Here is a 23,999-nt window from a genome sequence, read left to right as displayed (position 1 = left end):
AAAAAAAAAAAAAAAAAATATGTCTCCATACCATAAGTATTTTATGTGTACTTAGGAAGTACAAATTTTAATTGTGTGCACAATTTAACACACGTCCACCGGATCAAGATTGTTTACTTTGTTGTTTAACTCTTTCATACCATACTATTTTCTTTTATCCATATGATTTATCAACAGTGAGAGAACATTTCTCTCTTAGTCTGTTAATGTAATGAATCACATTAATAAATTTTAAAAATGTAAAACACCCTGGGAAAAACCATTACTTAGATAAACCCACTGCTGGATTTTCCTTTAGGATTTTTGCAATTCTGTTTATGAAATTGATTTTGGCCTGTAGTTTTTCTTTTTAATAATGTCCTTTTTTGGATTCGGTATCAAGTGTATAGTAGCCTCAGAAATCTCATTAGACAAAATGGTAGAGATTTCTAGCTGACCCCAGTATCCATTTCCCTTCTTCCTAAGTAGCAAGAATCCTGAGTTTTAGCTCAGCATATGGATATTCAGCTGCAAGACCACATTTCCCAGCCTCTGGCAGCTGGGTTTTGCCATGTGACTACATTTGGAGAATGGAAGGTAAGCCAAAGTGTTGTATGTGACTCAAGGAGGTGTTTTTATGGACACACTCTTCTTAAATCCCTCCCTCCACGATCAGACATGAGGGCTATAGCTCTAGCAACCCTGTTGGACCATGATGGTGAGTTCTACACCAACGGAGGGCAGAGAGCTGAGCTGGAAGTAGCCCAAGTCCTTGGAGAGCCTCATGACTATCCCAGCTCTGGCCTGTCTACCTTTGGATTACTTTTACAGAGAGAGAGAGAGAGAGAGAGAGAGAGAGAGACTTATTTCTACTAAATTTAAACGATTAAAGGAGTGACTTCCCTTCCTTTTTTTTTTTTTTTTGGCATTCTCTGAAATATATATATAAAATTGGACCAGAAACATAATATATTTTTCTAACAATTCTAAAAAATAAAGTAATCTGAGCCTGGTGTTTTCTCTGTTTTACTTAATGGTTATAGGATTTTCAGATTTTCTACTGTTTTTTTATTCTGTTTTGGTAAATTATATTTTATTAGCAATGTATTCATTTCGCTCAAGTTTACAATTTTGTAGTAGTTAAGAGCTTAAGCTCTGGAGCCAGATTGCTTGGGTTGAAATCTTTTTTTTTTTTTCTCAGGATTTTATTTATTTGACAGCGGGAGAGGGAACACAAGCAGGGGGAGTGGGAGAGGGAGAAGCAGGCTTCCTGCTGAACAGGGAGCCCGATGCAGGGCTGGATGTGGGGCTCAATCCCAGGACCCTGGGATCATGACCTGAGCTGAAGGCAGACGCTTAACGACTGAGCCACCCAGGTACCCCTTGGGTTGAAATCTTAATCTCCTTCATGTTCATGGAGTTGTGTTGAGTGGGAAACTTACTTAAAACCTTTCTGTGGGTGCCTGGGTGGCTCAGTCGGTTAAGTGTGTGCCTTCAGCTCGGGTCCTGGTCTCCAGGTCCTAGGATGGAGCACCTTGTCGTCGGGCTCCGAGCTGAGCAGGGAGCCTGCTTCTCCCTCTGTCTCTGAGCGCTCCACCCCGAGCTTGTGCTGGATCTCTCTCTCTCTCTCTCTCAAATAAATAAATAAAATCTTAAAAAAAAAAAACCCTTTCTGAGTCTCAGTTTCCTCATCCATGAAATGGGGATTATAATAGTCTGTACCCCTTAGCGTTGTTGGGAGAATTAATTGAGTTAATACGGGTAGAGCAATTGGAAGAGTGTATAACTTATAGTAACGGTTCAATAAATGTTAGCTATGCTATCATTACTATCCTTTTTTCCTTTGCTTTCTTTGAGTTTGTTTTCTTTTTCTAACTACCATGGTCAAACATCTGGTTCATTAATTTTCAAATTTTTTCTTTTCTGTTTTTGGAGATTTTTTTTTTTTTAATTTTTTATTTATTCATTTGACAGAGAGAGAGCACAAGTAGGCAGAGCGGCAAGCAGAGGGAGAGGGAGAAGCAGGCTCTCCACTGAGCAGGGAGCCCGATGCGGGGCTCGATCCCAGGACCCTGAGATCCTGACCTGAGCTGAAGGCAGACGCTTAATGACTGAGCCACCCAGGCGTCCCTGAAGATTTTATTTTTAAGTAATCTCTGCACCCAATGTGAGGCTCGAACCCACAACCAGGAGATCAAGAGTTGCATGCTGTACTGACTGAGCCAGCCAGATGTCCCTCCCTGCAGGTTTGTTTTGTTTTGTTTTGTTTTGTTAAGATTTTATTTATTTATTTGTCAGAGAGAGAGAGGGAGGGAGAGAGTGCACAAGCAGGGGGAGTGGCAGGCAGAGGGCGAAGCAGGCTCCCTGCTGAGTAAGGAGCATGATGTGGGACTCTGATCTCTGGGATCATGACCTGAGCTGAAGGCGGCTTAACTGACTGAGCCAGCCAGGTGCCCCTCCCTGCACAGTTTTTTTTTTTTTTTAAAGATTTTATTTATTTATTTGACAGAGACACAGCGAGAGACGGAACACAAGCAGGGGGAGTGGGAGAGGGAGAAGCAGGCTTCCCGCTGAGCAGGGAGCCCGATGCGGGGCTCGATCCCAGGACCCCAGGACCCCAGGACCACGACCAGAGCCGAATGCAGACGCCTAACGACTGAGCCACCCAGGCGCCCCTGCACAGTTTTGATACATAGTATTTGCATTCTTGTTTAAGTCTAAACGTTTTCAATTTTCCATATGATCTCTTTTTTGACTCTGAGTTATTTAGAAGTGTTTTTTTACAAAAATTCTAAAGTCATCTTTTTTTTGTGCAAGTTATCTTTTTGTAACTGATTTTTAGTTTCAATGCATTGTGGTCATTGCTGTGGAAAATGCCTATTCTTTAAAGTTGGTTGAGAATGATTTAGAGCCTAGAATGTGATCAACTTCTGTAAGTATTTTATGTGTACTTAGGAAGTACAAATTTTAATTGTGTGCACAATTTAACACACGTCCACCGGATCAAGATTGTTTACTTTGTTGTTTAACTCTTTCATACCATACTATTTTCTTTTATCCATATGATTTATCAACAGTGAGAGAAGTATCCTGAAATCTTCCACCGTATTGGTGGATGGCTCTTAGCTCCTTGTTTCCCTCTAGGACAGTGCAAAGCAAGGCCAGCTTATTCTGGAGGTGACTTGCTTTGCCTTGCTGTAAAACCACCCAAACACATGCATTTGTTCAGATTTCAAAACCACTTTATTACCAAAATGAACAAAAGGAGAATGCTGTTTAAATTAAATAAATTACACAAACATCGCGAGTCCCGGGCTTCCCCAGGGATCCCATTGTCACAGGTCAGTATCACGAAGAACATTCAGAAGTATTGAAATTCTGGATTATTTCACTATCTTGCTCTCCTTTCTTGCCTCAGCCATGTCCAGAGAGTGGTCTGTCTGACTTTGCTTATGTTCTTTTCAAAGTCTTCCAGCAGTGAAGTTTTCTTCAATGTCTCCTTCTACCCCATGTGTTTCCAATTTTACCTCCACCGTCTGAACGCTTGGTTCAAAGGACTCCTCTGCTTGGGATGTCTTGAGGCTCTGTGACCTTCCCCTACCTCCTGGGCCTGAGTTGGACTTTGAAGGAGGTGGAGTAGGGGAGGATGAGTTGTCATTGGCTAAAGTTCTTGTCCTCCTGGAATTTGGCACTTCGGGTGCTGGGCACGGTGAATCCCAGATAACATTGTCTTTCGCCTTCCAAGTTTTGAGTTCCATTGGCAGCCAGATGGCATAATGAAATCACAGAGAAGCAATGCTTCTAGGCCAAGAATCTGTTGGCTCTTTGCCAGCACCCTCTCCTTTAACTCTAAGAAGACTTGCTAGCTGACCGGCTCACTCAACATACAGACACACAACGCGGGTGAGGCTGAAGTTAGGAATCTAGGAATGGGGGCTTTTTTTTTTTTCAGGCTGGGCCAGCCCAACCTGTTGGGCAGGGTCATTGAGTTGAAGGAGCTTTGGGAGAAGCAGTGGGGGAAGACCGAAAGGTTTTCTGTGCACTTCCATGGAAATTTCCCCAAATACTTGCACATGCCATCTATTTATTTTCAAGTCAACAGTAGGATTCCTCTATTAACCCCTCACATCCATGAAGACCATACCCCTCTTTTCATCTGTCCTAGAAGAAGGTGACTTCAGGTCCTGAGTTTGTTAAGGAAGCCCATGGAGGATGACTCAATGTGGATCAGCCCTTTGCCACGTTCTGCACCCACTTGGGGGATGCCACTGGCCCTTGGGGGGCTTCCTCCCCTGCCTGGCCAAAGGATCCAGGCCCCAAGCTGATAAGGGAGAGTTAAAATCATTGGCTCTTTGCCAGGTGAAAAAGCACAAAGCCAGCTTCCTAAGGGCGGGGGCGGGGGGCGCATTTCTGAAGTCAAGGGGACCGTCAGGGCTCAGGTCCCACTAGCTGGCCCTTGGACACCCCACCTCCTAAGTCTCTAGTACAAGAAAGGATTCCCAAAAGCTTTTATGCAGAATAACTGGCAACTGTTACCAGGTTGCCAGAGGATTTTGGTAGCTACCCGCCCTGTCCTTTTTGGATTCCCCTCTGGGTCTCAAGTGGAAGGGAGCAGCCCCTGAAGGCAGGGGGTAGAGATCACGTTTCAGAGGCTGCTGCGTTGGTGGGCTGCCCCTGGGGAGGTAGCTCTGGTGGCCCCGAGGGCCCTGGCCACCCCCCAGGCTAGAGTCTGAAGTGCTGAATAGCCATGGAGCTCCCAGCAGCCTTGAGATGAGGGGGAAGGAGGCACAGTCATCAAGACTAAATTCCTGGGGTGTCGGGAACACATGGTCCCAGGAGTGCACAGCCGCCAGGGACAGAGTTGGGGCAGCTGGAGGGGGCAAGCCATCGAGTCCTAAGCAAGTTCATCCCCGTGTCCTGTGATAGCTCGACACCATCTGACACCAAGCTGTTCAGGCCCAAGGGCCTTTGCACACTAGGTCAGCAGGGGCATCATGTTCCCTTCTGTTCTTGGCTCACTCTTAAAGGCAGCAGTCGGTGGGGGGGCCGGGGGGGCGGGGGTCCCATCGGCTGCCTTGGGCAGGGCACGGGTGGGTGCGGTGGGGTGAGCAGTAGGCTTTCTCATTCTGGCCAGGGCCCTGAGCAGCAGCAGGAGGCTGAAGAGGTGGTTCTCCTTGCTGCTGAGATTGGTTGGCTCTAGAGAGGCCAGGAGGGAGGCAGGGGAAGGAGACAGGAGGATGAGGCGGAGGGGAGGGAGGAGCTGCGGTCCTGGTGGACGTGCTCTCCTCTACCCGCCACTCCTCATGGCCCCAGGCTCATTCTTCTTGGGAGTCCGGGATGGCACGTGCTCTGGAGGCAGCGTGGGGGCTGGCTGGGCCCTCACAGGGCAGTCAGGGTCTCTGTGTGAAACATACTCCCAAACATCTCCTGTAAGGCCATGGAAGGACAGGGGAGGGGAAGGGAGAGCGTTAGACGCGTTGAGTTCACAGGGGCTGCAACCATGAGGTGACCCTATGAGGCCCTGGTCAGAGAGAGCTTCATGAGTAAGTGTGTGTGAGTGTGAGTGTGTACGTGAACAGCGGAGAGGCGGGCTCAGCCTAAGAGGCGAACTGGTTCGGAGGCGACAAGAGAAGATGCTTGGAATCTACCTAGAATCACCTCTGGAAGGCTCTGTGACCTCCACATGTCCCTCCTCCTTTTCGGCTTCACTGTCTTTGTTAGCTGACATGAGTGGGGAGATCAGACAAGCTGTAAAGTCCTTTCTTGCTCTGATAAGCTATTTGGGGGCCTAGCCAAGGTTTTTGGAATGTGCTGGGGATTCCACAGGAGCACAGTAATCAGCCTGCCAAATCTCCGTAGCCCGGGCTCTTTCCTAGTGTCTCCCACATGCCATCAGCCCCCCCAGAGACCCTGTCCGGAGGACGTGGAACTCGAGCCCAAAAGGAATGCGAAGAGGTACAGTGAGATGTGATTCCCAGGCCCTAAGCCAGACTCCTCTCCAGCTAGTCATCTGGGTTTCCCGTAACTCAGGGCAGTGGGGTGGTTGCTAGTTTCCCTGTCAGGACGACAGGGCCCTGTGGGGATAGGGCATCTGTCTGTGGGCGATAACATTTGTATTCTTCGAATTCATCTGACCCTCCCGGAATATAAGTTTCCTGAGGGCAGGGGCCTCACCTCTGTTTGCCCACCCTGGAACTGTGCCAGGCAAGCAGTCCTCACATGTCTGTTGAATTCATGAAGAACACGTGAATCCCCCACGGAGCCTGGGAGGTGGACGGGGCCAGCTATCACCCACACCTCCCCTACTTTACAGTGATAGAAACTGGGGCCCCGTGTGTTATGTGTCCGTCCAAGATCACGTGTGGATGCGGCGCACAGTTAAGAATAGATGTCAGTTCTCAAGAACCTCATCCAGTGTCTCTCCCTTCCCCATGTGATGCCTCTCAGGGAATGAGAAGAAGTAGGATCTGTTATTACAAGAGAGATGAGAGAGAAATGTTGTGGCCTTCAAGGTAACGGCTCTGGCTTGGCCGTGAGAGAGCCCCGTGAACACCTTGGGTTTGGGAGGGTCTCCTTCCCGCTCCTGGCCCCATACCCCCCATACCCCCCGCCCGTCAGCTCACGTGCTCCAAGTCCCAGTAGCTGGGGCTGTCCTCCTCCAAATCGTATAAGGACAGCTCCGGGTCCACTGGAGCCTGGAAGGGGGGAAAACAGGTGCAGGATGAGCTCCATGAGTGAATGACACAGTTTGGTGCAAATGTCAGCCTCCGGGTGGGCACCATGTTTTCTGCCACATGAGTCACCCTCTTGCTTCTTCCCTGCCCTCCCTCATCTACCTCACAAAATGTAGCATTGGGTGGCCTTCCCCCTTAGAGCAGAGGGGTGCATCTGGGATTAACCCTCCTCTGTGGACACCTTTGAGGCAGGGGAGGTTGGCCTAGCCGACAAGGACAATTGGCTGGCTGCCTGACCGAGGGGAGTCCATTTCCCTTCTCTGGGAATCTGTTTCCTCATCTGTAAAAGGAGGATAATCAAACTCACTTTGCGGGCTTTCTACCTCAGCATGCCATCAAAAAGGGGTGTGTGAGTGTGTGTTTAATTTATATATATGAATATATTTTGTAATATGTAAATATAAATATATTCTATAACATAAATTATTTTAGATATATAACCACAGTAACTGGGCATCATTTGTGCAATAAAAAATGGTGAGGATTCTTCTAGAATCTCCCTCTTTTTGCTCTGTGGACAAGGCTTGTGAGGCCAGAAAGCCTGTTGTTTCTGCACAGTTGCTCTAAGTGTGGAGGGGCCTTGTGTTTTCCTGGGCAGTCTTTTAGCACTTAGAACAGATGGCTTTACCTTCATCAGTCTCTTACAGCAAAGAGCAAATCGTTGCTCCAGCCAGAAAAGCCTTTCTTATGACCCAGGGCAGGGGAGGTTTTCTATATAAGGAGGTCTGAAGCACAGAGTCCTGGGAGGTCAAGGGCAGGGGCTGCTGAGCTGGGAGGGACCCTGGGAGTGGCGGTGGGGAGGAGGTGGCTGGAGAGGCCCAGGCAGGGACCCCAGTCAGTGGGGTGGAGTTTTTCTGCCTCCCCAGCTTTCTGGAGTCCTAAACAGTGTGATTTGTAGCTCATTTGCACACCACTTAGTGAGCTAGCAAATTAAATGTCAAGTAACTGAGACAAAACTTGGATCCAGCCTCTTCATCCATCACCAGTCTGAAATCTCTAAGCTCCGCTATATTAAAACGGGCAGGCTTACTCCCCTCCCTTTGCTCAAAGCCTCTTCTAGAACGAGTGAAGGAGGAGGGCAGGTAAACAATACCAGAATACTGGGCATACTCTAATACGCTTTGAGTGTTTGTGGACCTGGAAATTAATATTAATAAAAGATATTACAGTATACAAAGTGCTTTCAAGCGACATGAGAGGCATAATTATCAGTCTTAAAACGGAGGCAAAAGAAAAACGCTGTGAGGTAGGTGATGTTAATTTAGGGTGCTCGTTCTACAGATAAGGAACTCTGTAATGGCGGTTTCAGAAAAGTGGAAGGATAGACTTGGTGTTGGAACCCAAAACTTCCCCTGTGTTCTTTCTCATGCCCCTGGTCCTGCAATTTCAGTGCCCCGGGGCCTTGGATTCCCAACGTGCCAGGACCTTACCCCTTGGAAGTCACGTCCTGGGGCCACCTCTCTGGCATTTGCCTGGGCAAAGAGGACAGCATCATGTATGCTGGGAAAGACATGGTTGCGCTCTAGACACCCATCTTCAAAGACACCGCCATGGCTGATGTCGTTGTACACCTGGGCTGGAAGGAGGAAAAAGCTTTCAGCAAGATAACAGCCATGTGGTCTGGAGCTGGGGGTGGAGGAAGGATGGTGAGAGGGAAGGGAAGGAAGGAGAGAGAGGACAGAGCGTTGTGCTCTTTGGGCCATCCAAAGGCCAGGCCAAGGCATTGGCCTTGCAATATCAATTCTGGACAGCAGAGGGCAACGTGAGCTTGAGGATGCTGAACCTTCAACCCAGGCAGAAGGAAGCAGTTTGATTCAGGGAGTCGGTACTTTGTGGGGATTGAGAGGGAAAGGCTGAAAACGTCCACGAGGAGGCTGCTGCCAATTCTACCCCTGGATGGTTCGTTCTTCCTCTTGTTTCTCTAGACCTTTCCCGCAGCCTCCAATGTGTGGCAGAGCCCTTACTTTTACCAGATGCTAGAGATGAGTTCCTGAGGACTGTCCAGGGAGGGAGGAGTCCACTGACGCTAACTGCCATTGCAGATTCTCCCTCTGAGCAGGTTCCACAGAGCTTGGGTCCTGCTCAGGCTAACTCTGAAGTTGGGCTGGCCCCCAGCAGGGCTCTGGTTCTTTGCAGGAAGTGGGGTGCATGTGCCCTTTCACATCCTGTTATATGTCTGTGTGTGCTTGCCGTGGGTCCCCGTCCCTGCACTCGGCATCCGCACCGATGATGTGAAAGTCTTCTGCCCTGTGGACATGCACCCTTTGGAGATTGTGTGTATATAAAACTGTGTGCCTCTGTGTTCCCCAGAGAGCTACAGTGTGTGTGAGTGTGCCTTATGCTCATTCATGGGCTTGCAAGCTTAGAGAAGATCCCCCAATTCATTCAATCAACCCCCTAATTTAACATAAGTGGAAATTGATCCCTAGACATGAAGTGACTTGGCCGAGGATACAGGCAAATTAGTAGTGGGGCAAATTAGAATCCCAGTTGTCCTTTTTAGGCTCCATGCCCCCGCTCCCCCCTCACTCTGTTATTGAGACCCCTAGGGTATTTACACAATCTGGCCACAGTCTCTTCTGACTTGTGCTCGAAGCACTTATGAGCAGATAGTAGTTGGGGGGAATTACTTGGGTGCTCCTCCCCTCCCCCACCCACCCCCAACCTTGGGATCCTCTAAATGTCCTCCTTCTCACCGTGGATGTTCACCAAGAAGACCTTCACACCGATCTTCCCGTAGGTGGAGCTCAGCTAGAAGTGTTGGGGGGAAGGGTATTGGGATAGGGAGACAAAAGGAAAGGAATGTTCTGAGTGGGTCTCAAAAGTGATTCACAAAACGCACTTCAGAGGGGAAGCCAAACAAGTAAGCAACCCCAAGAGTCCTGGCAGCCAAAGATAAAAATAGCAGCAAAGCACACTGCTTCTCCCTGGAGTGTTGGCTGCGGCTTTTCTGGAAAGCAGGACAGAAATGGGGCTTTGCCAATGAGGCGGGCACTTAAAGACACCGTGCCCCCTTCTTATGGGGTCAGATCTTTTCTCTCAGTAGCTTAGATTTCCAGATTCCACCTCTTTCCCGACTTTGTGGCTTCAGGCAGAAGCTGCAGGGGAGGATGGAGACCTCGCTGTACTCCGGGTCCAGGCTAGGGAAGCAAGCTGAGCCCACGGCTGGCGATGCGGCCTTCTGGGCACCTGGCTGATGCCCTGTGTATGATACTCAGCCTACATGCTCTCTGTACACCTTGGGTTTTCCTGGACTGCCTTTCTGAGCCAGCTCTGAGGCTTGTTGATTCCCTACCATCGGAAGCGTTGCTGAAAAGGTATCAGATGGATGGATACCTTTATTCAAGTTGTCCCATGGACTGCCGATTTGGCCTGAGAATGTGGGGCACTAATATTATGTCTTCTTTTCTTCTCAGTTGACTGGAATTGACTGATGCTGGAGTGTCTGGGTGAGGGTGGGAAGGAACAGCAGACCATGAACCAGGGCCAAGCTGGACTCTACTCAGAAGACCCTGGGGTGGGTTCCTGGTGGCCTGAGAAGGAATTTGGGATGGCCTCTGCTAGAGAGGGGTGCTAAGGCAGGTGGGACAGCGAATATCCCTCTGGTATTCCTTTCCAGCCACTCATCATCGTGGGCTGTCTGGGCCTGTGCAGAGAGCAGCCTATCCTGATCATGTCTGGGGGAAAGCTCCCTTTTGAGCTTCCTCTCTCAGCTTGTCAAAATGAGGGCTCCAGAGAAAGGGAGTGTGGGAGAACAGGGGTGAGGGTGTTGGGGTGGAGGGCAGCCGGCACCCCCTCTACCTGGGGCCTCACCTTGCCCAGGGCTTTGATGCCCATCAAGTCCACAAAGCTGACCCCACTCATATCGAGGATGATGGTGTGGAAGGTGACAAAGGGTGGGACGCTGGCCAGCATGTCACTGGGCTCACTGGGGGTCTCAGCGGAGGCTGGTGGCTCACAGTGGGCCCCTGGGGAGCTGTCAGGGCTGAAGGTGATGTAGGAGACACTGGCGCCATTAGCAGGAGTCTGGTTGTTGTTGGGGTCAGTTGGGGAGGCATTCTCAAAGTCCTGCTGGAGTTCCTGCAGGGACACAGGCTGGGGGGGGGGGTGCAGTTTGCAGGGAATCACCAAACTGCATCAGACTTTGCTATAGTTGAGGCAGGGGCAAGGAATGTGCAGGTGGGGGTCAATAACGTCAAGAACATAGAGGTGGTGACTACAAGCCCCCAGAACCCCACAGGGGAGGCATCTCCCAACGCCCTTTCCTCAGGCAGGGCCTGCATGCTCAGTCTCCCACCAACCAGACAAAGTTGGAGGACCCACCCAGGAGAGGCACGGAAGCCTTGGCCCACTCCGCCGTGGGAGAAAGTGTTTTGGGAAACAATTGTGCTCCTTTTTACATGTGTGCGTGCCTGCTTGCTTCTCCCCAGAACTCCCACCCCCACATCAAAGCTGGGTGGGTACCCCAGCAAATTCACTGCTGCTCCCCATTTGGGGTTGTTCATAAGTCTATGGGCTATATTCTACCTTAGCCAGAAAATGAGGAGGGGCCATGGGAGCTCCATGGTTACCCCCAGGAGCTGGCGTCCCCTCACCTAAGGAGAAGACTGCCCAGAGACCTTATGTCTTTGCCTCAAAGGGTGCTGGGAGGTGGGGCCCCAGGGGGCAGGATCTGAGAGCGTAGGCTGTTCCTAGCGTCAGTTCACCTTGGTTTTCATAAACAGAGACTTCCTCTGCTGTGTGGGCATCAGCCTCCCCTTCTCCTGCTTCCTGAGGTATTTTTGCTTGGCCAGCAGTACTTTTTGGGGGTCCACACCTGTCTGCAGGGAGAGAAACAATAGCAGTTTGGACCTCCACCCTCTTTGGAGGTGGCCTGCCTCCCAGCCCCCTTTCTCCCATCTTCTGGTTACGCTCTGTTCAGCCCTTCTGGTCACCAGAGTTCTGAACCTTACCTTGGCAATGACCTTTTGCCTGAAGATCTCCGAGTTGGCAAAGTAGAGGGGGGAGCAGTAAGTGACAATCTTAACCCCCTCGATTTCCTGGACCTAGGACAGGGAGACTGAGCTCAGGTTGCAGAAATGTCTTTATTGGCTTTTTTTTTTTTTTTTTTTTTTAACTCTCCTTTATTTGTGTGTGTGGGGGGGGGCAGAGCAAAAGAGGAGGTCGTAAGTTTGGATTACTTACCCTACTATAGGTCTTGGGATTAACATAAATGTCAGTGTCCATGACCTGGGCCAAAGTGTAGCCATTTCGACTGGGTGAAAAGGGAAAAGAAAAAAATAAGAACATGCTAATAGTCAATGGGCCTGGAAGGATGCTGGGATGGGAGATGGGGCAGAAGCAGGGTGGGATGGGGTCCCTTCCTCCGTCCCCGGCATGTTGTGTTGGTCTTTCTGCACTGGAGACACATTCCTGGTGGCCTGTGGCTGGGCTATGACTAGAAGGATGACAGGCGGGCCCTTGACATAGCTCCCAGCCTGGGGCTCAGCACAAAGAGGTGGGGTATGCAAGGTGACAAGCTTAGGTGGCCCTGGTTCTTGGTTTCGAGTTCTCAAGAAGAAAAGACAGGGCTTCCCTCACCCAGAGCATCCTTCCTGCCCTGGCCTGAACCCTCTTCCTCTGGTGCCCCTGGCCTGTACCTCTTAACCTTTTTATAGGAAGGACACAGCATCTGTCCTCTGGCCTCAGGGGAGGGTCTCATTTGGTCCAGGGACTGGCAATGCCTTTGGACAGACTCAGGGTCTTACCCTCCTGTTCTCCTACTTTGTTGGGCCCCCAGCCCTCTGAGCCCATTAGGGCTTCCTCTGGGGATTTCAGGATATGGCGGTCAGTCAGCCCAGCCTGGGCGCGGGGGCCCCACTGCTGTGCCTTTGAGGCGGGGGAAGCTGTTACTTACAACTGAGTCTGGAAGACCACAACCAGGGCGGAGAAGGCGACGCCCACGGCCACCCCATATGGCAGGCTCAGGAAGAAGGAGGAGAGGAAGCTCACCACCCAGACGCACTGTGAGGAGAGAGATGTCAGAGCAGGCCTGGGGAGAAGGCTGCCTCTTTTGGGGGGTCTTCCTGGAAAAGCCAAGGTCATTCTCTGTTTGTGCAACCTCAGACCGGCCCTCCACTTTTCATGGCATTTTCGCATTATCTTATGTATTGGTGCTCTGGGTATGCTTGCACATTTCCCCTAGGTTGAGTGTGGCGAGCAAGCTTGCTTGGTTTTTAGTAGACAACCCCAGCCCACACAGGGAGGCAGCATGGCGGACGCTGAGAGCATGTGGGTCAGGTACACCTGGGTCTAAAGTTTCATTCTCCCACTTACTAGTGACGTGAGCCAAGTTGCCTGATCCACAAAAGGGGAGTAATGATACCTGTTTCATGAAAGGATTAAAGAGCGAAGGCACCTAAGGGCCCTAGCCTAGTGATGGGCACCCAGTGGTCACTCAACAAACATGAGCTCCCTTTCTCCATCTTCTCTGTGTATGCCCAACACATGCTCAGTGGTCTTCCCAGCCTGATGGCCTGGGGTCTGGTTGTGTGGGTGGAGGGCAGGATTGGATGCAGTTTGGATGGTTGCCCCCTTGATTGTCCTTTACAGTCTCCCAAATCCCTCTAAAGGAAACAATTTTGCTCACATCCTATAGAGAACTGTGAGGTTCAGATGGGAGCCCAAAGCACAATGTAAATATCAGGGACTATTGTCATGGTGGGATAAAAGCAGATCTTTGGGGTGGGAATTGGAACATTATTTTCCCCTATCCTCATCACTCACTGGGGGACCCCAGATGGACTGCTCACTTCTCTGGCTTTAAGGATCTTCCTCGGGTACCATGCAGGTAACCCCAGGAGACAGTACCACGCAGAGGTTTGCCGTCTAAGATTTGGGTCCCAATCCCAACTCTACCACTTACTAACCCTGTGGCCTTTGACAAGTTACGTAACCTCTCTGAGCCTTGGTTTCATTATCCCTTTTTTTTTTTTTTTTTTTTTTTAAGTTTAATGTATCTAAGTAATCTCTACACCCAACATGGGGCTTGAACTCACGACCCGGAGATCAAGAGTTGCGTGCTCTTCTGACTGAGCCAGCCAGGCACCTCTTGGTTTCATAATCTTGAAAGGAGGTCAGTAAATCCTCTCTCCTAAGTTCTGGTGGAGCTTAAATGGGGATCATTGTCAGAGCTGTCAGTACCTAGTGGCCTTAATACTATTGTCCACCACGAGATGCACTGGGACAGTGACTAATCATAACAATCAGTCATGTTTGCTGAGTGTTGCATGGTTGCAGGGTGCTTTCCCATGTGATCTCATTTAATCCTCATAACCAGTGGGTGATGAAGCCATGACTGTCATCCCCAGTAGAGAGGAGGAAATAGCACTCCCTAGAAATCTGGCAATTTACTCAAGATCCTGGTACACTGGCTTTAGGTTCTAGAGTTTTTGTTATTGTTGTTTTTAAAAACTATTTCTTTTTGCTTTTTTTGGAACTACAGATCATAAAAATAATCATAGATAAGTTTTACTGAACCCAGGACACAATTCAGACAACATGCTCTTTACTTGTATTATCTCGTCTTCCTCATAAACAACCCTGGTGGGTGGGTAGAGAGTATAAGATACCCCTTTCTCAGATGAGAAAGCCAAGGCTCAGAGAAGTTAAGGGACTTGCTTAGGGACTTGCTGGTTTAGGGCCAAGCCATAGAGCCAGTGAGCCATTGAGTTAGGATGCGGACATAGGATGTCTCACTCCAAAACCTGGGCTCTTAATAGCTTGTTTTGCGATGAGGGAGGGATCACCGACAGAAAGAGCTGATAGGGCCATGGGGTTGGAGGAGGGGGCCAGGGGCCTGGAGGGATACTCAGAGGCCACCCAATACCTACACAGTCCAGCTTGCTCTTCTTCCACAGGTAGTAGGGGTCAGCGAGCTGCTTGAGGGAGTTCTTGAGGTTGACGGCTATCAGTGCTCCTAGCACAGACTGGGGAAGCAGAACGTTGTTCTTTCTCACCTGAGGTGTCCCCTTCTTCTTCCCCGTCCTATGCACCCCCGACCCTGGTGTCCAGCAGGACAGAGCTGCAGTTTCAGAACATCTCTGCTGGCAGAACCCCCAAATCTCCGCGCTCCATCTTAGCACTGGAGAGTGCAGGCGCTAGGCCGTGTGGCCCATCCTGGCTCTTCCCCGCCCCGCCCTTCCCCTCTTCCCTCATCTCCAAAGCACCTGGTGTCCAGGGCCTTCCTAGTCAGACACTCCTAAGCACTTGTAAACGCTGATGGGGGGATTGACCCTTAGGTCGGAAGGCTGGAGTTGGCGACCAGCCCTGCACTTGTGAGCTGTACCACCACAGATCACTTAGACATTCTCAGCCTCAGTTTCCCTCACCTGTAAAATGAGGAAAGTAGAACCTGTGTTTTCTACTTCACAGGCTGTGATTAGGACAAAGTGTGACCACGTGGGCACTTTGTGGGGTTACGCAACACTTGGGGACTGTTTGTACTGGAGTCTCCTGCTGGGCTCCGCTTTCCCACTGCGCTCTTACCTTGGGGAGGGGGTACAGATAGGACCCCAGGACCAGCATGGTGATCATCACGACCAGGGACACGCACAGGCTTGCCACCTGTTCCGAGAAAGGCATAGGTGTGACATTCTCGCTCTTATTTCCAACAGATGCCTTTGGTGGTGTAGAGACCGATGAGGGAAGAGGAAGTTTGGAGAAGCAGCTGGCCTGGCTTGCAGGGGCCCTGGGTTCTCTGGGGCAACTGTTTCCTTCCCCTCTCCCCCCTTCGCCCCACTCCCCTGGTGCAACGCTCACCTGGGATTTTCCTCCAGCTCCATCCACAGCCAGAGTGACAGAGAGAGCACAGCAAATGACGTGGATTTTAAAGAAGGAGCCAAAGAAGTTGCTGCAGCCCAGGGCGATCATCTCCTGTGGGGACAGGGGCAGGATCGGAGGCTGGGGCAGCGGCGGGGGGGTGGACGGGGGGTGGGCGGCGGGTATAGACCAAACGTAGTCATCCATGCAAGCTGGATCTTGGGCCTCGGGCTTGAGAATGACCCTGCTGCTAGAAAAGCCAGACACTCCCAACCAAGCAAAGTCAGCCTCCCGTGGTCAGAGCCCCTCCTCCTCACCGGCAGGCACCTTCCTCACTGCAGCCCAGAGAGCCCCACGGTACACCTGTGGGACCCGGCCTGTCCTGCTGGGCCTTACTGGCAGTGGCTGGACCTACCTGGTTAGAATCCACGTCATAGCCGTGCTTGCTGGCCAGCGTCCGGCCCATGGCCAGGTTGATGACGTAGCCCACGATGGCCAGTGAGAAGGCAGTGCCCATCATGTCCTTCCACTGGGAAACCACAGGCAACACAGGACTGGGGAACCTGCCAGGGAGCCAGAGAGGAGGCAGGGCCCAGACGTGTGAGAAGAGGGAGGGCGAGTCCTTCCTCAACCCGCAGGGACCAGCAAGGCCCCACTGTGTGCCAGGGCCTACGTCCTCAGTATGACACCGTGGGGCAGCCACCGTTACTCCCATCGACAAAGCAGAAACCAAGACGTAGAACCTCAATCGTCCGAGGTCCCAGAGCCAGTAAGGGGTGGGGGCCCTGTGTGTTCACGCCCAGGTTCTGGACTCTATGCTCATCTGTCCACAGATCCACAGCCACCACCACTCCCTGCCCTCTCCCCCTCCACCCTCCACTCCTGCCCTGCGGCACAAACACCGCCCTTCCCCTCCCAGGGCCCGGCGTGGTGCCTGGCACAGAATGGATGCTCCATACGTGTTGTTTTGATGCTAATAGTTATCCCTTCCATGTGGAGGAAAAGAGCCAACGCATTAGAGCTGGCAAAGAGCCGGCAAAGGGCTGATCAGAGAGGCTTTGCTTTAGCAGCATCCAGTAAATGAGACTTCTGGGGTGTGTGTGTGGTAGTTAAGATTCACTGTTCATAACACATCTAGCATTGGCTGATTGTATGGCTCTCTTCGGTAATAAAGTAACAGAAACCATTCCCCTTCTGTCGGTGTCCCAGAGTCTACAATCCTCTTTCATAGAGGTCGTCTCATCTGGGTCTCTGAGCCCAGGCCTTCATGGAGGGGTGTTGGTAGGGGGTGGGCAGGCTTCTTGACCACCCAGACTCACCCATGTTGGATCTCTCCCACGATCTGCATGTGATACTTTTGGGGCATCTTGTAGCCCCCAGAGATAGCTGTTGCCACCACCACCTGTAAGCCCCAAAATGGAGAATGGGGATTGGCAGGGGTCTCTCCCAAGCCTCCCTCTTCTCTGGGGACCCCAAATCCCATTCCCCTGCCTCCTCGAAGGGGAACAACCCAAGAAGCAGGAAGAGTGGGAGCCATGTACAGAGGGATGGAATGGATTCACCCAACCCCCTATTCTACTGGCTGCCAGTGGAGGGGGAGGTAAAAGTGGGTAGGGGCTCCCTTGGCTTTGGCTGGAGCTGAATCCCATTTCTCATGGCCTCTCCAGCCTGGCCCCCAACACCCCAGCCCAGGGCAGGGTCCTTACCACAATCATCTCCGTAGGGATGGGGAAGCGGATCCTGTGCATGTAGCGAGCATTGAGTTCCTTCACCAGCACCAGGAAGACGCCACTGATGAGGGCGAAGATGAGCGAGGCGATGTTGGTGTGGGGGAGGTTTTTGCAAATGTCAATGAAGGTCTGGTGGAGAGAGCATCATGCTCATGGGCTCCCACCTCTTCTTCCCATACTATCCCCACCCTTGGGTGTCTAACCCCGTGGAAGGATGTCATCAAATTCAAATGGAGGCACACCAAAGCCGAATTCAGACCCTGGTCACCCACAGCACCCCATCTCCCACTTCCCTCTCCCAAAGGGCATGCTGGGAGCTCATGCCGGGATGGGAATGCTGACTTTCTTCCTCTTTCTCTAGAAAGAATTCAAGCTCAAGAAGGAGGGTTGGAGATTAGACATAAGGAAGGACTTCCCGGGCAAGGAGGGGCTGAGGCAGTACACTGGGGAACTGATGGAGAGTGCACAGCTCCTTTTCAGTAGGGATTAACCATAGAGAACCTCAATGAGCCCTCAAAGTCATGTGTTTCGCCCTCCCTCCCAAAGTGGGAACCCCCTGAAAATCCTCTCTGAACCATGGGTCAACCAGCCCTTGCTTGCGAACATCTTGTAAGGAGGAGCTCACAACTTCTTCAAACAGTAACCCTGGCTCTGTGCCTGCTTGAGCCCCTCCCCATCTGCAGGGGTGTGCTCCTAGACTCACAAAAACAATGGACCCCGGGCCTGCGTAGGAAGGGATGGTCAGTCCAAAGATGTACTTGAGCACCGAGATCAGGATCTGCAGGCCGGCTGCCGTCATGAAGCCCCGGATGAAGGACTCGGAGAGGTAGATGGCCACAAAGCCGAACTGCACGAAGCCCAGGCCCATCTGAGAGGAGAGAGGTGGGGGTGTGGGGACGACCGAGAAGGGTCAGTGGTGCCCACACCTGCCGGACCCAAGCCCAGGCTGGAGCTCCATGCAGCAGCCCCAGGGAAATGAGCCCTTTGTGACCGGCCCTCTACTGTGCCGGCCGACCCCGAGTCTGCTTTGGGGCATGGGCTTCTTTGTCTCTTCCTCTCTCTGGCCTCAGTTTTCTTATCTGAAAAATAAGCCGGGTCCTCCCCCAGTGTTTCCTCTCTCAGTAGATGACACCACCATCCACCCAGTGGGCGAACCAAAAACTTGGGGGTCATCCTCCTTCACCCGCACATCCAGCCTACCGCCAAGCCCTTTAACACCCCTGGCCAAATGTTCCGTAAGTTTGCCCCATGGGGGGAGGGGGCCCTCTTTGTGGCCACCACCCTGGTCTAGGCCCTCGTGAGTCTTGCCCGGGCCTCTGCAGTTTCCTGACAGGCCCCTTGCTTTGATTCTTCTAATCCACCTCCCGCCTCTCTTCTCTATGGCCTGAATGATCCTTATAAACTGCTAATCCGACCCAAAGGTGCTGCGTAGGGGACAGACCTCAGCCTTCATTGTCTAGCCTCTGCCTACGTTTCCCTCTGGCCCATCCCCCAAAAGCCTCCTGCTGTCCAACCCCAAACTTCTTGCCTTGTCATTCCCTGGTCAGTTCATACTCTCAGGCCTCACACTTTGGGGTGCATTCCCTCTGCCTGGACTGTCCTTCTGTGCCTCATTCATTTGGTTCCTGGCCAACCTCTACTCATCCTTTAAGATGCATGTCAAATGTCACCTCCTCTCTGAGGTGAGGCCTTCCCTGACTCTCTGCCATTTGAACATAGCTCTATTATGCGGCTTATCTCATGGCCTACAAGTTTATCTGTTGACATGGCTACTTCCTCTGCTGGGCTGGGAGCTCCTGGGTAACTGGGCCTCTTCTCTACTTATCATTCTCCTAAGGCCCAGCTCCTGGCTCAGCAAAGCAACCAGAAACATTAACTGAATGAATGGACGAATTAAAGGTGTCTTCTGAGGTTGCTTCCTGCTTTTGTGTTCCACCACGCAGTGTTTCCCTTCATAAAACCTAGCAGAGGGGCGCCTGGGTGGCTCAGTCTGGAAGCGTCTGCCTTCGGCTCCGGTCATGATCTCAGGGTCCTGGGATCGAGCCCCGTGTCAGGCTCCCTGCTCAGTGGGGAGTCTGCTTCTCCCTCTCCCTCTGCTCCTTCCCCTGCTCGTGCTCTCTCTCTATTTCTTAAATAAATAAAATCTTAAAACAAAAAATAACCCTCCCCCCAACCCCAGCGGAGGCCTTTGCAATTAGTGCAATCGATGTGGTGCAGGTGAGCCCGTGACTTGGCACAGAGGAGGCCGGAGGGGGATAAATAAGGGATGTTAGAGAAATAGGAGGACTGTGCTGGCAGAGGGATGGGCATTGGAGAGGGTGGTGGAGAGAGAGCGTGAGCCTTCCAGACAGTCTGGGACTCAGGACAATTTTGCCAGGTGCAGATGCTGGTCTTATGGACCTGCTGGAGGTGGATGAGGAGAGACACCAATTTTTCGAGGTCTTTTGTGGCCCCGGAATGGGGAAGTGGGAGGAGGTAGAGCCCTGAATCAGCTTTAATGTCAAAACTGGGGTTTGGAGGCAGGGGCAGGATGGAAAGATGCTCTCCTGAGGCTGGGCCCTCGGCAGGGACGTGGCCGTCCCCTCACCTGGATGATGGCAGTCAGGCAGGCCAGCGTCGCTGACACGTGCAGCCTCTCGGCCTCCATGGCCGCCGTGTCCACGTAGCTCTTGTTGGTGGCATTGTTGAAGACCCAGAATTTCGACTCTGGGGCCAGCTGCAGACAGATGTTACCCACCAGGATGCTGATAACGGCAAAGGTACCTGCAGTGCCCCCCCCAGCCAGCAAGAGTCAGAGGTTTGGACCGCACCCCTGGACAACAGAAAGGGGCCCAGGAGAGCTTCCCTGCCCCCAGAGGGATGGGTCCCCACACCTCCAACGTTCCTCTCCAGCAGAACAACAACCGCTCACACGTAACCAGGACCTATACTTTCAAGGTGCTTTCACCTCGGCTGTTAGTATTATTTCGTTGGGTGCATGAAGAAATGAGCTTGGAAACGCAAGCAGTGCCTGACCCAGAAATAGGCCTTGTGACCAGGCGCCTTCTCTCCATGTCACTTAGCACCAGAGAGCTCCAAGTGTCCCTGCCGGGACCAGCCTGAGAGTGACTTGGTAGTTTCTCACGTCTGTTCGGCACTTTAGGGCACATAGTATATCCTGTTCTCCCGAGGCCTCCCCACATTCCAGGGAGGGAGACAGAACAGGGAGCGCTCACCGAGTTCACGGCAGCTACATGGTTTCTCTAAGGCCACAGGGGACCTGAGACTGACGCTCACAGTGACGGTCCCTTCGGGACCAACGGCACCTACTCTAGGAGGCTGTGGATGGAAAACACCCGAAGCCCCTCTGCCGCGCCACCTGTCCTCGGGGTCCAGGCCACCTTGCCTGCTGGGAGGGGTGAGGCCTTACCTGGCACCATTTGGTGTATACCCCCCAGGAAGAAGTAGGTGAGGAGGGGGAAGAAGGAGGAGTAGAGGCCGTTGACGGCAGGAAGGTTGGCCAGCAGAGCAAACGCCATGCCTACAAAGGAAAGAGAGATTGCAGGCTCAGGGGCATGGCTGGGTTATGGAGGCCATGGGGCACCGGGAGAAGAGGAGGGGGAGCAGCGGGCCAAGCCTACCTAGGGCACCGACCCCTCACCTTGTGGGACCTGGATGGATCCCCCACTGAGTCCGCCTAGCAGGTCGGGGATGATGTAGTCTTTGACCTTGTACTTGGGGAGCCAGGAGAGCACGGGGAGCAGCCCAAACACCACAGCTTTGATCTTGGCCGAGGAGCATCTGGAGGGGAAGAGGGCAGGCTTCCAGTCGGCACGGCGTGATTTGGACACTCCGAGTTGGGGAGGGCTTTTAAGATCCCGTTCCTGGTCATTCATTCATTCACTCACTCATTCATTCGGAATTCATTCAGAGTTCAGTGAGCACCCACACCATGCAATATGCCGGGGACACCAAGAAGAAAATGCAGGGGCTTTCTTTAGAGAGCCATCCACATGCCCTGGGCTTTAGCTGGGCATCTTCTGGAGCTGGCTGCTCATCGGGGACGTCCACAAGACTTGGCGTAAAGGCATGGATTTGTGGTCACTTAGCCTTCCGAGCTGCGGGGTCCAGCCCCTATCTCAGATGGTCTGTCTCCAGTCTGACGGAACACAGGCCAGGGCACCCAGGTCTGGGCTCCTGCATCTTGGTGTACACGGTGGGTTGAAATTACTTGCTTTTCACCTATCGCTCTCACTAGACAGCAAACCCCACCATGGCCCAAAGTCTGGCTCTCTTGTTCATCTAGTATACCTTGTACATTGTATTGGGGTGCTGAGTAAATATTTGTTGAGTAAATGAATGCATGAATGAGTGAAAGCGTGGGCTGGTATTGAAACTCAGTCAGAGTAGGGGCTGCCGCCATCTTTGTTAGCACTGCCCCCCAAAGAAGGCTCCCTCGTCCCTGCAGGGTATGCCTCGGCAGACCCCCTGTCCTTCGTGTTTGCTGACTCCAGTGCTGGCGTTCTTCCTACTGCTAATTCACCGGGGGGTGGAAAGAATGGGGGAGCTGTTCGTTTGTCGTTGCAGGGTGGGGAAAGTTGATTCTTTCCCTGTTTGTTGAACACCTGGAGGACTTTTCATAGAAACTCAGGAGTGGGAGGAACAAGGGCCTACGGACGCAATGGTGACAGCTCGTGGATTGATGACTAGAAGGGGTGGGAGGCATTTGCTTTTCTTCTCCCAGTTGAGGGAACTCAAATACTCGGGGCCCATTTGGTGACTCACTGGCCTGCTCTGATTAGGCCTCCTTTCCTTCCCCGCACCAATTCCTGCTCTTGGCTGTTGTTCAACAATAGTTTCCCTGATCCTGAGTCCCCTGGATGGCACCCAAGACTGAAATCAACACAGACAATGCTTTGCGCCCTGCATAGAGCCTGGACAGATTTTCTGTCCCAACCACCACTCTGGGAAGAGCATCACCATCAACATCCTCTGGGGGCAGATGGGTGCCTCTCCCATCCTTGGGATGGTGGACAGGGTATTGGACTGGTGGCAAATAGCTTAAAGCATCTCTTAAGATTTGTCCTAAGGGAGAACCAGCCCTGCAGGAACTTGCTCAGGTTCGTTTATGGCAGGGAAAACTGGACTCACAAATAGAGAGCTGACTGGGGGACGACACGCAACTCCCCTGAGGGCTCATACCTGCCGGGCCTAACTGGCAAACCTGCTGTATGTCGGGCAAGGCAATCTGAAGCCCGAGAGAAGCACCTACACAGAGGCTTCAGAGGCCAAGAGGGAAGTGGACAGAGGGATTAGTTTTCTAGCCATTCATTCATTCATTCATTGAACAAATATTTATTGGAGAACCTTCTGGGTGTCCGGCACTGTTTAAGGCTCAACACCAGCCTCGTGGGAATTGTTCGTTCCCTCCATCACTTTAGAGTTTTAACCTATAATCTTTTCGGCCAAAGCAGATACCCTCATCCCTCCAGCACAGAAACAACCCAAACTTCCCAGCTTAGTTTGGGAACTAAGGCTGGCAGAGCCCACCTATCCGAGGAGCACAGCGGTGGGTATGGTGCCGGGACGCTGAACCCCCAAGGCTTTGGCTGTAGCCTGGCAGAAATGGAGCCTCCCAGGAGAAGCAGGGTTGGACCAGGGTTTGTAGGAAAGACTCAAGTGGGTGATTCCCCCAGCCTAAACCAGTTCCACCTGCATTGCCACTTCAGCCATTGCCAGTGACCTCAATCCAGGTAACTGAATCAGCTGTTTCCCCAGAGGAGTGAGGAAGAGTAAGCCAGCCCACAGCCAGGACTGAGCAAGGTCTGCCAGGAGTATAGGAAGGGGGAAGGTGAAGCTCATAGCCTCGGGTTTCTGCAGGATGAGCAGAGATCATCTCATGAAGCCCCCTCGGTGGAGGTGAGGTTCTGCTACCCACCAGCACAGTCCCAGAGATCTGAGAATGGAAAGAGCCCCGGGGCTCTGGCAGGACCGTATCCTGGTAGGTACCCTTTAGGAAAGCCCAGGAAGTTAGGGGCTGCCTTTGGGCATTCTCTGGATCAGGAGAAGGAAGGAACATCTAGGAGGGAAAGAGGACAAAGGACACAGAGTGGTGGTGGCTTCAGATTTTTCTCGATCAGGAGGGAACAGGACTTTAAAGGAAGGACTCTGACACTCCCACCCGGTTGTAGGATCTTAAAGTCAGGGCTCCGAACCTCTCCTCCCCAGGGCTTCCCCAAGCCCTGTCTGAGCCATACCAGCACAGGAGCCATACCCCGGTGCAGACAAGATTTTTGTGGGGAGCAGAGGAAAGAGGTGTCTGGGCTCTGGGCCATGTTACCTGAAGGCATTGCGGAGTTTCTCTCCCAGGGGGTATGTCCGGTCCTTCTTCTCAAACTCATCATCAAAGAGGGTGAGAGAGTACGCGGCTCTGTCTACCACGTAGCGGGGCCTGGGCTGGCTCATGTCTGGGGCATTGACAAGCTTTGGGAGAGGCAGAGGAGGGGAAGATGAAGGGCATCCCTCACCAGCACCAGGTCTCTCTAGCTCTGGCCACAGCAGGGTTTTATTCTGGTTTTCCCCGCCCCCACCCAGCCAGGTGCCTCCCTTCCCGCTTTCAGGTCTTTCCACCAGACTCACTTCTTTTGGTGGCCTTCCTTCCCAGGCACTGATGATACACACACTTGCCCTGGCTGTTTTGCTTGGCGCCCAGCGTGTGGCCGGCACGCCACACATGTGACGTCACTGTTACCCCCGCCGAACACCAGGCAAAGAGGAG

General features: G+C 52.1%; 1 protein-coding gene across 1 annotated transcript; it reads right to left on the bottom strand.

Moving 5' to 3' along the window:
* Window positions 1–5,358: 5,358 nt before the first annotated feature.
* On the bottom strand, window positions 5,359–23,686 carry SLC26A9 (solute carrier family 26 member 9). Its single transcript, XM_032422372.1, has 20 exons — window positions 23,562–23,686; window positions 20,883–21,022; window positions 20,652–20,762; window positions 19,830–20,005; window positions 17,946–18,110; window positions 17,219–17,371; window positions 16,832–16,914; window positions 15,928–16,075; window positions 15,513–15,626; window positions 15,240–15,317; window positions 14,585–14,680; window positions 12,610–12,716; window positions 11,898–11,967; window positions 11,666–11,758; window positions 11,420–11,533; window positions 10,527–10,808; window positions 9,410–9,464; window positions 8,144–8,289; window positions 6,603–6,674; window positions 5,359–5,406 (listed from the first exon to the last, which is right to left on the bottom strand). Exons 1-20 carry the CDS (start codon window positions 23,684–23,686, stop codon window positions 5,359–5,361), a joined length of 2,376 nt encoding a protein of 791 aa, XP_032278263.1.
* Window positions 23,687–23,999: the final 313 nt, after the last annotated feature.

Source organism: Phoca vitulina, unplaced genomic scaffold, assembly GCF_004348235.1.
Source record: "Phoca vitulina isolate PV1807 unplaced genomic scaffold, GSC_HSeal_1.0 scaffold26, whole genome shotgun sequence".
In the NCBI taxonomy this organism is placed as follows: domain Eukaryota; kingdom Metazoa; phylum Chordata; class Mammalia; order Carnivora; family Phocidae; genus Phoca; species Phoca vitulina.
This window is presented reverse-complemented; position numbering and strand designations above follow the sequence as displayed.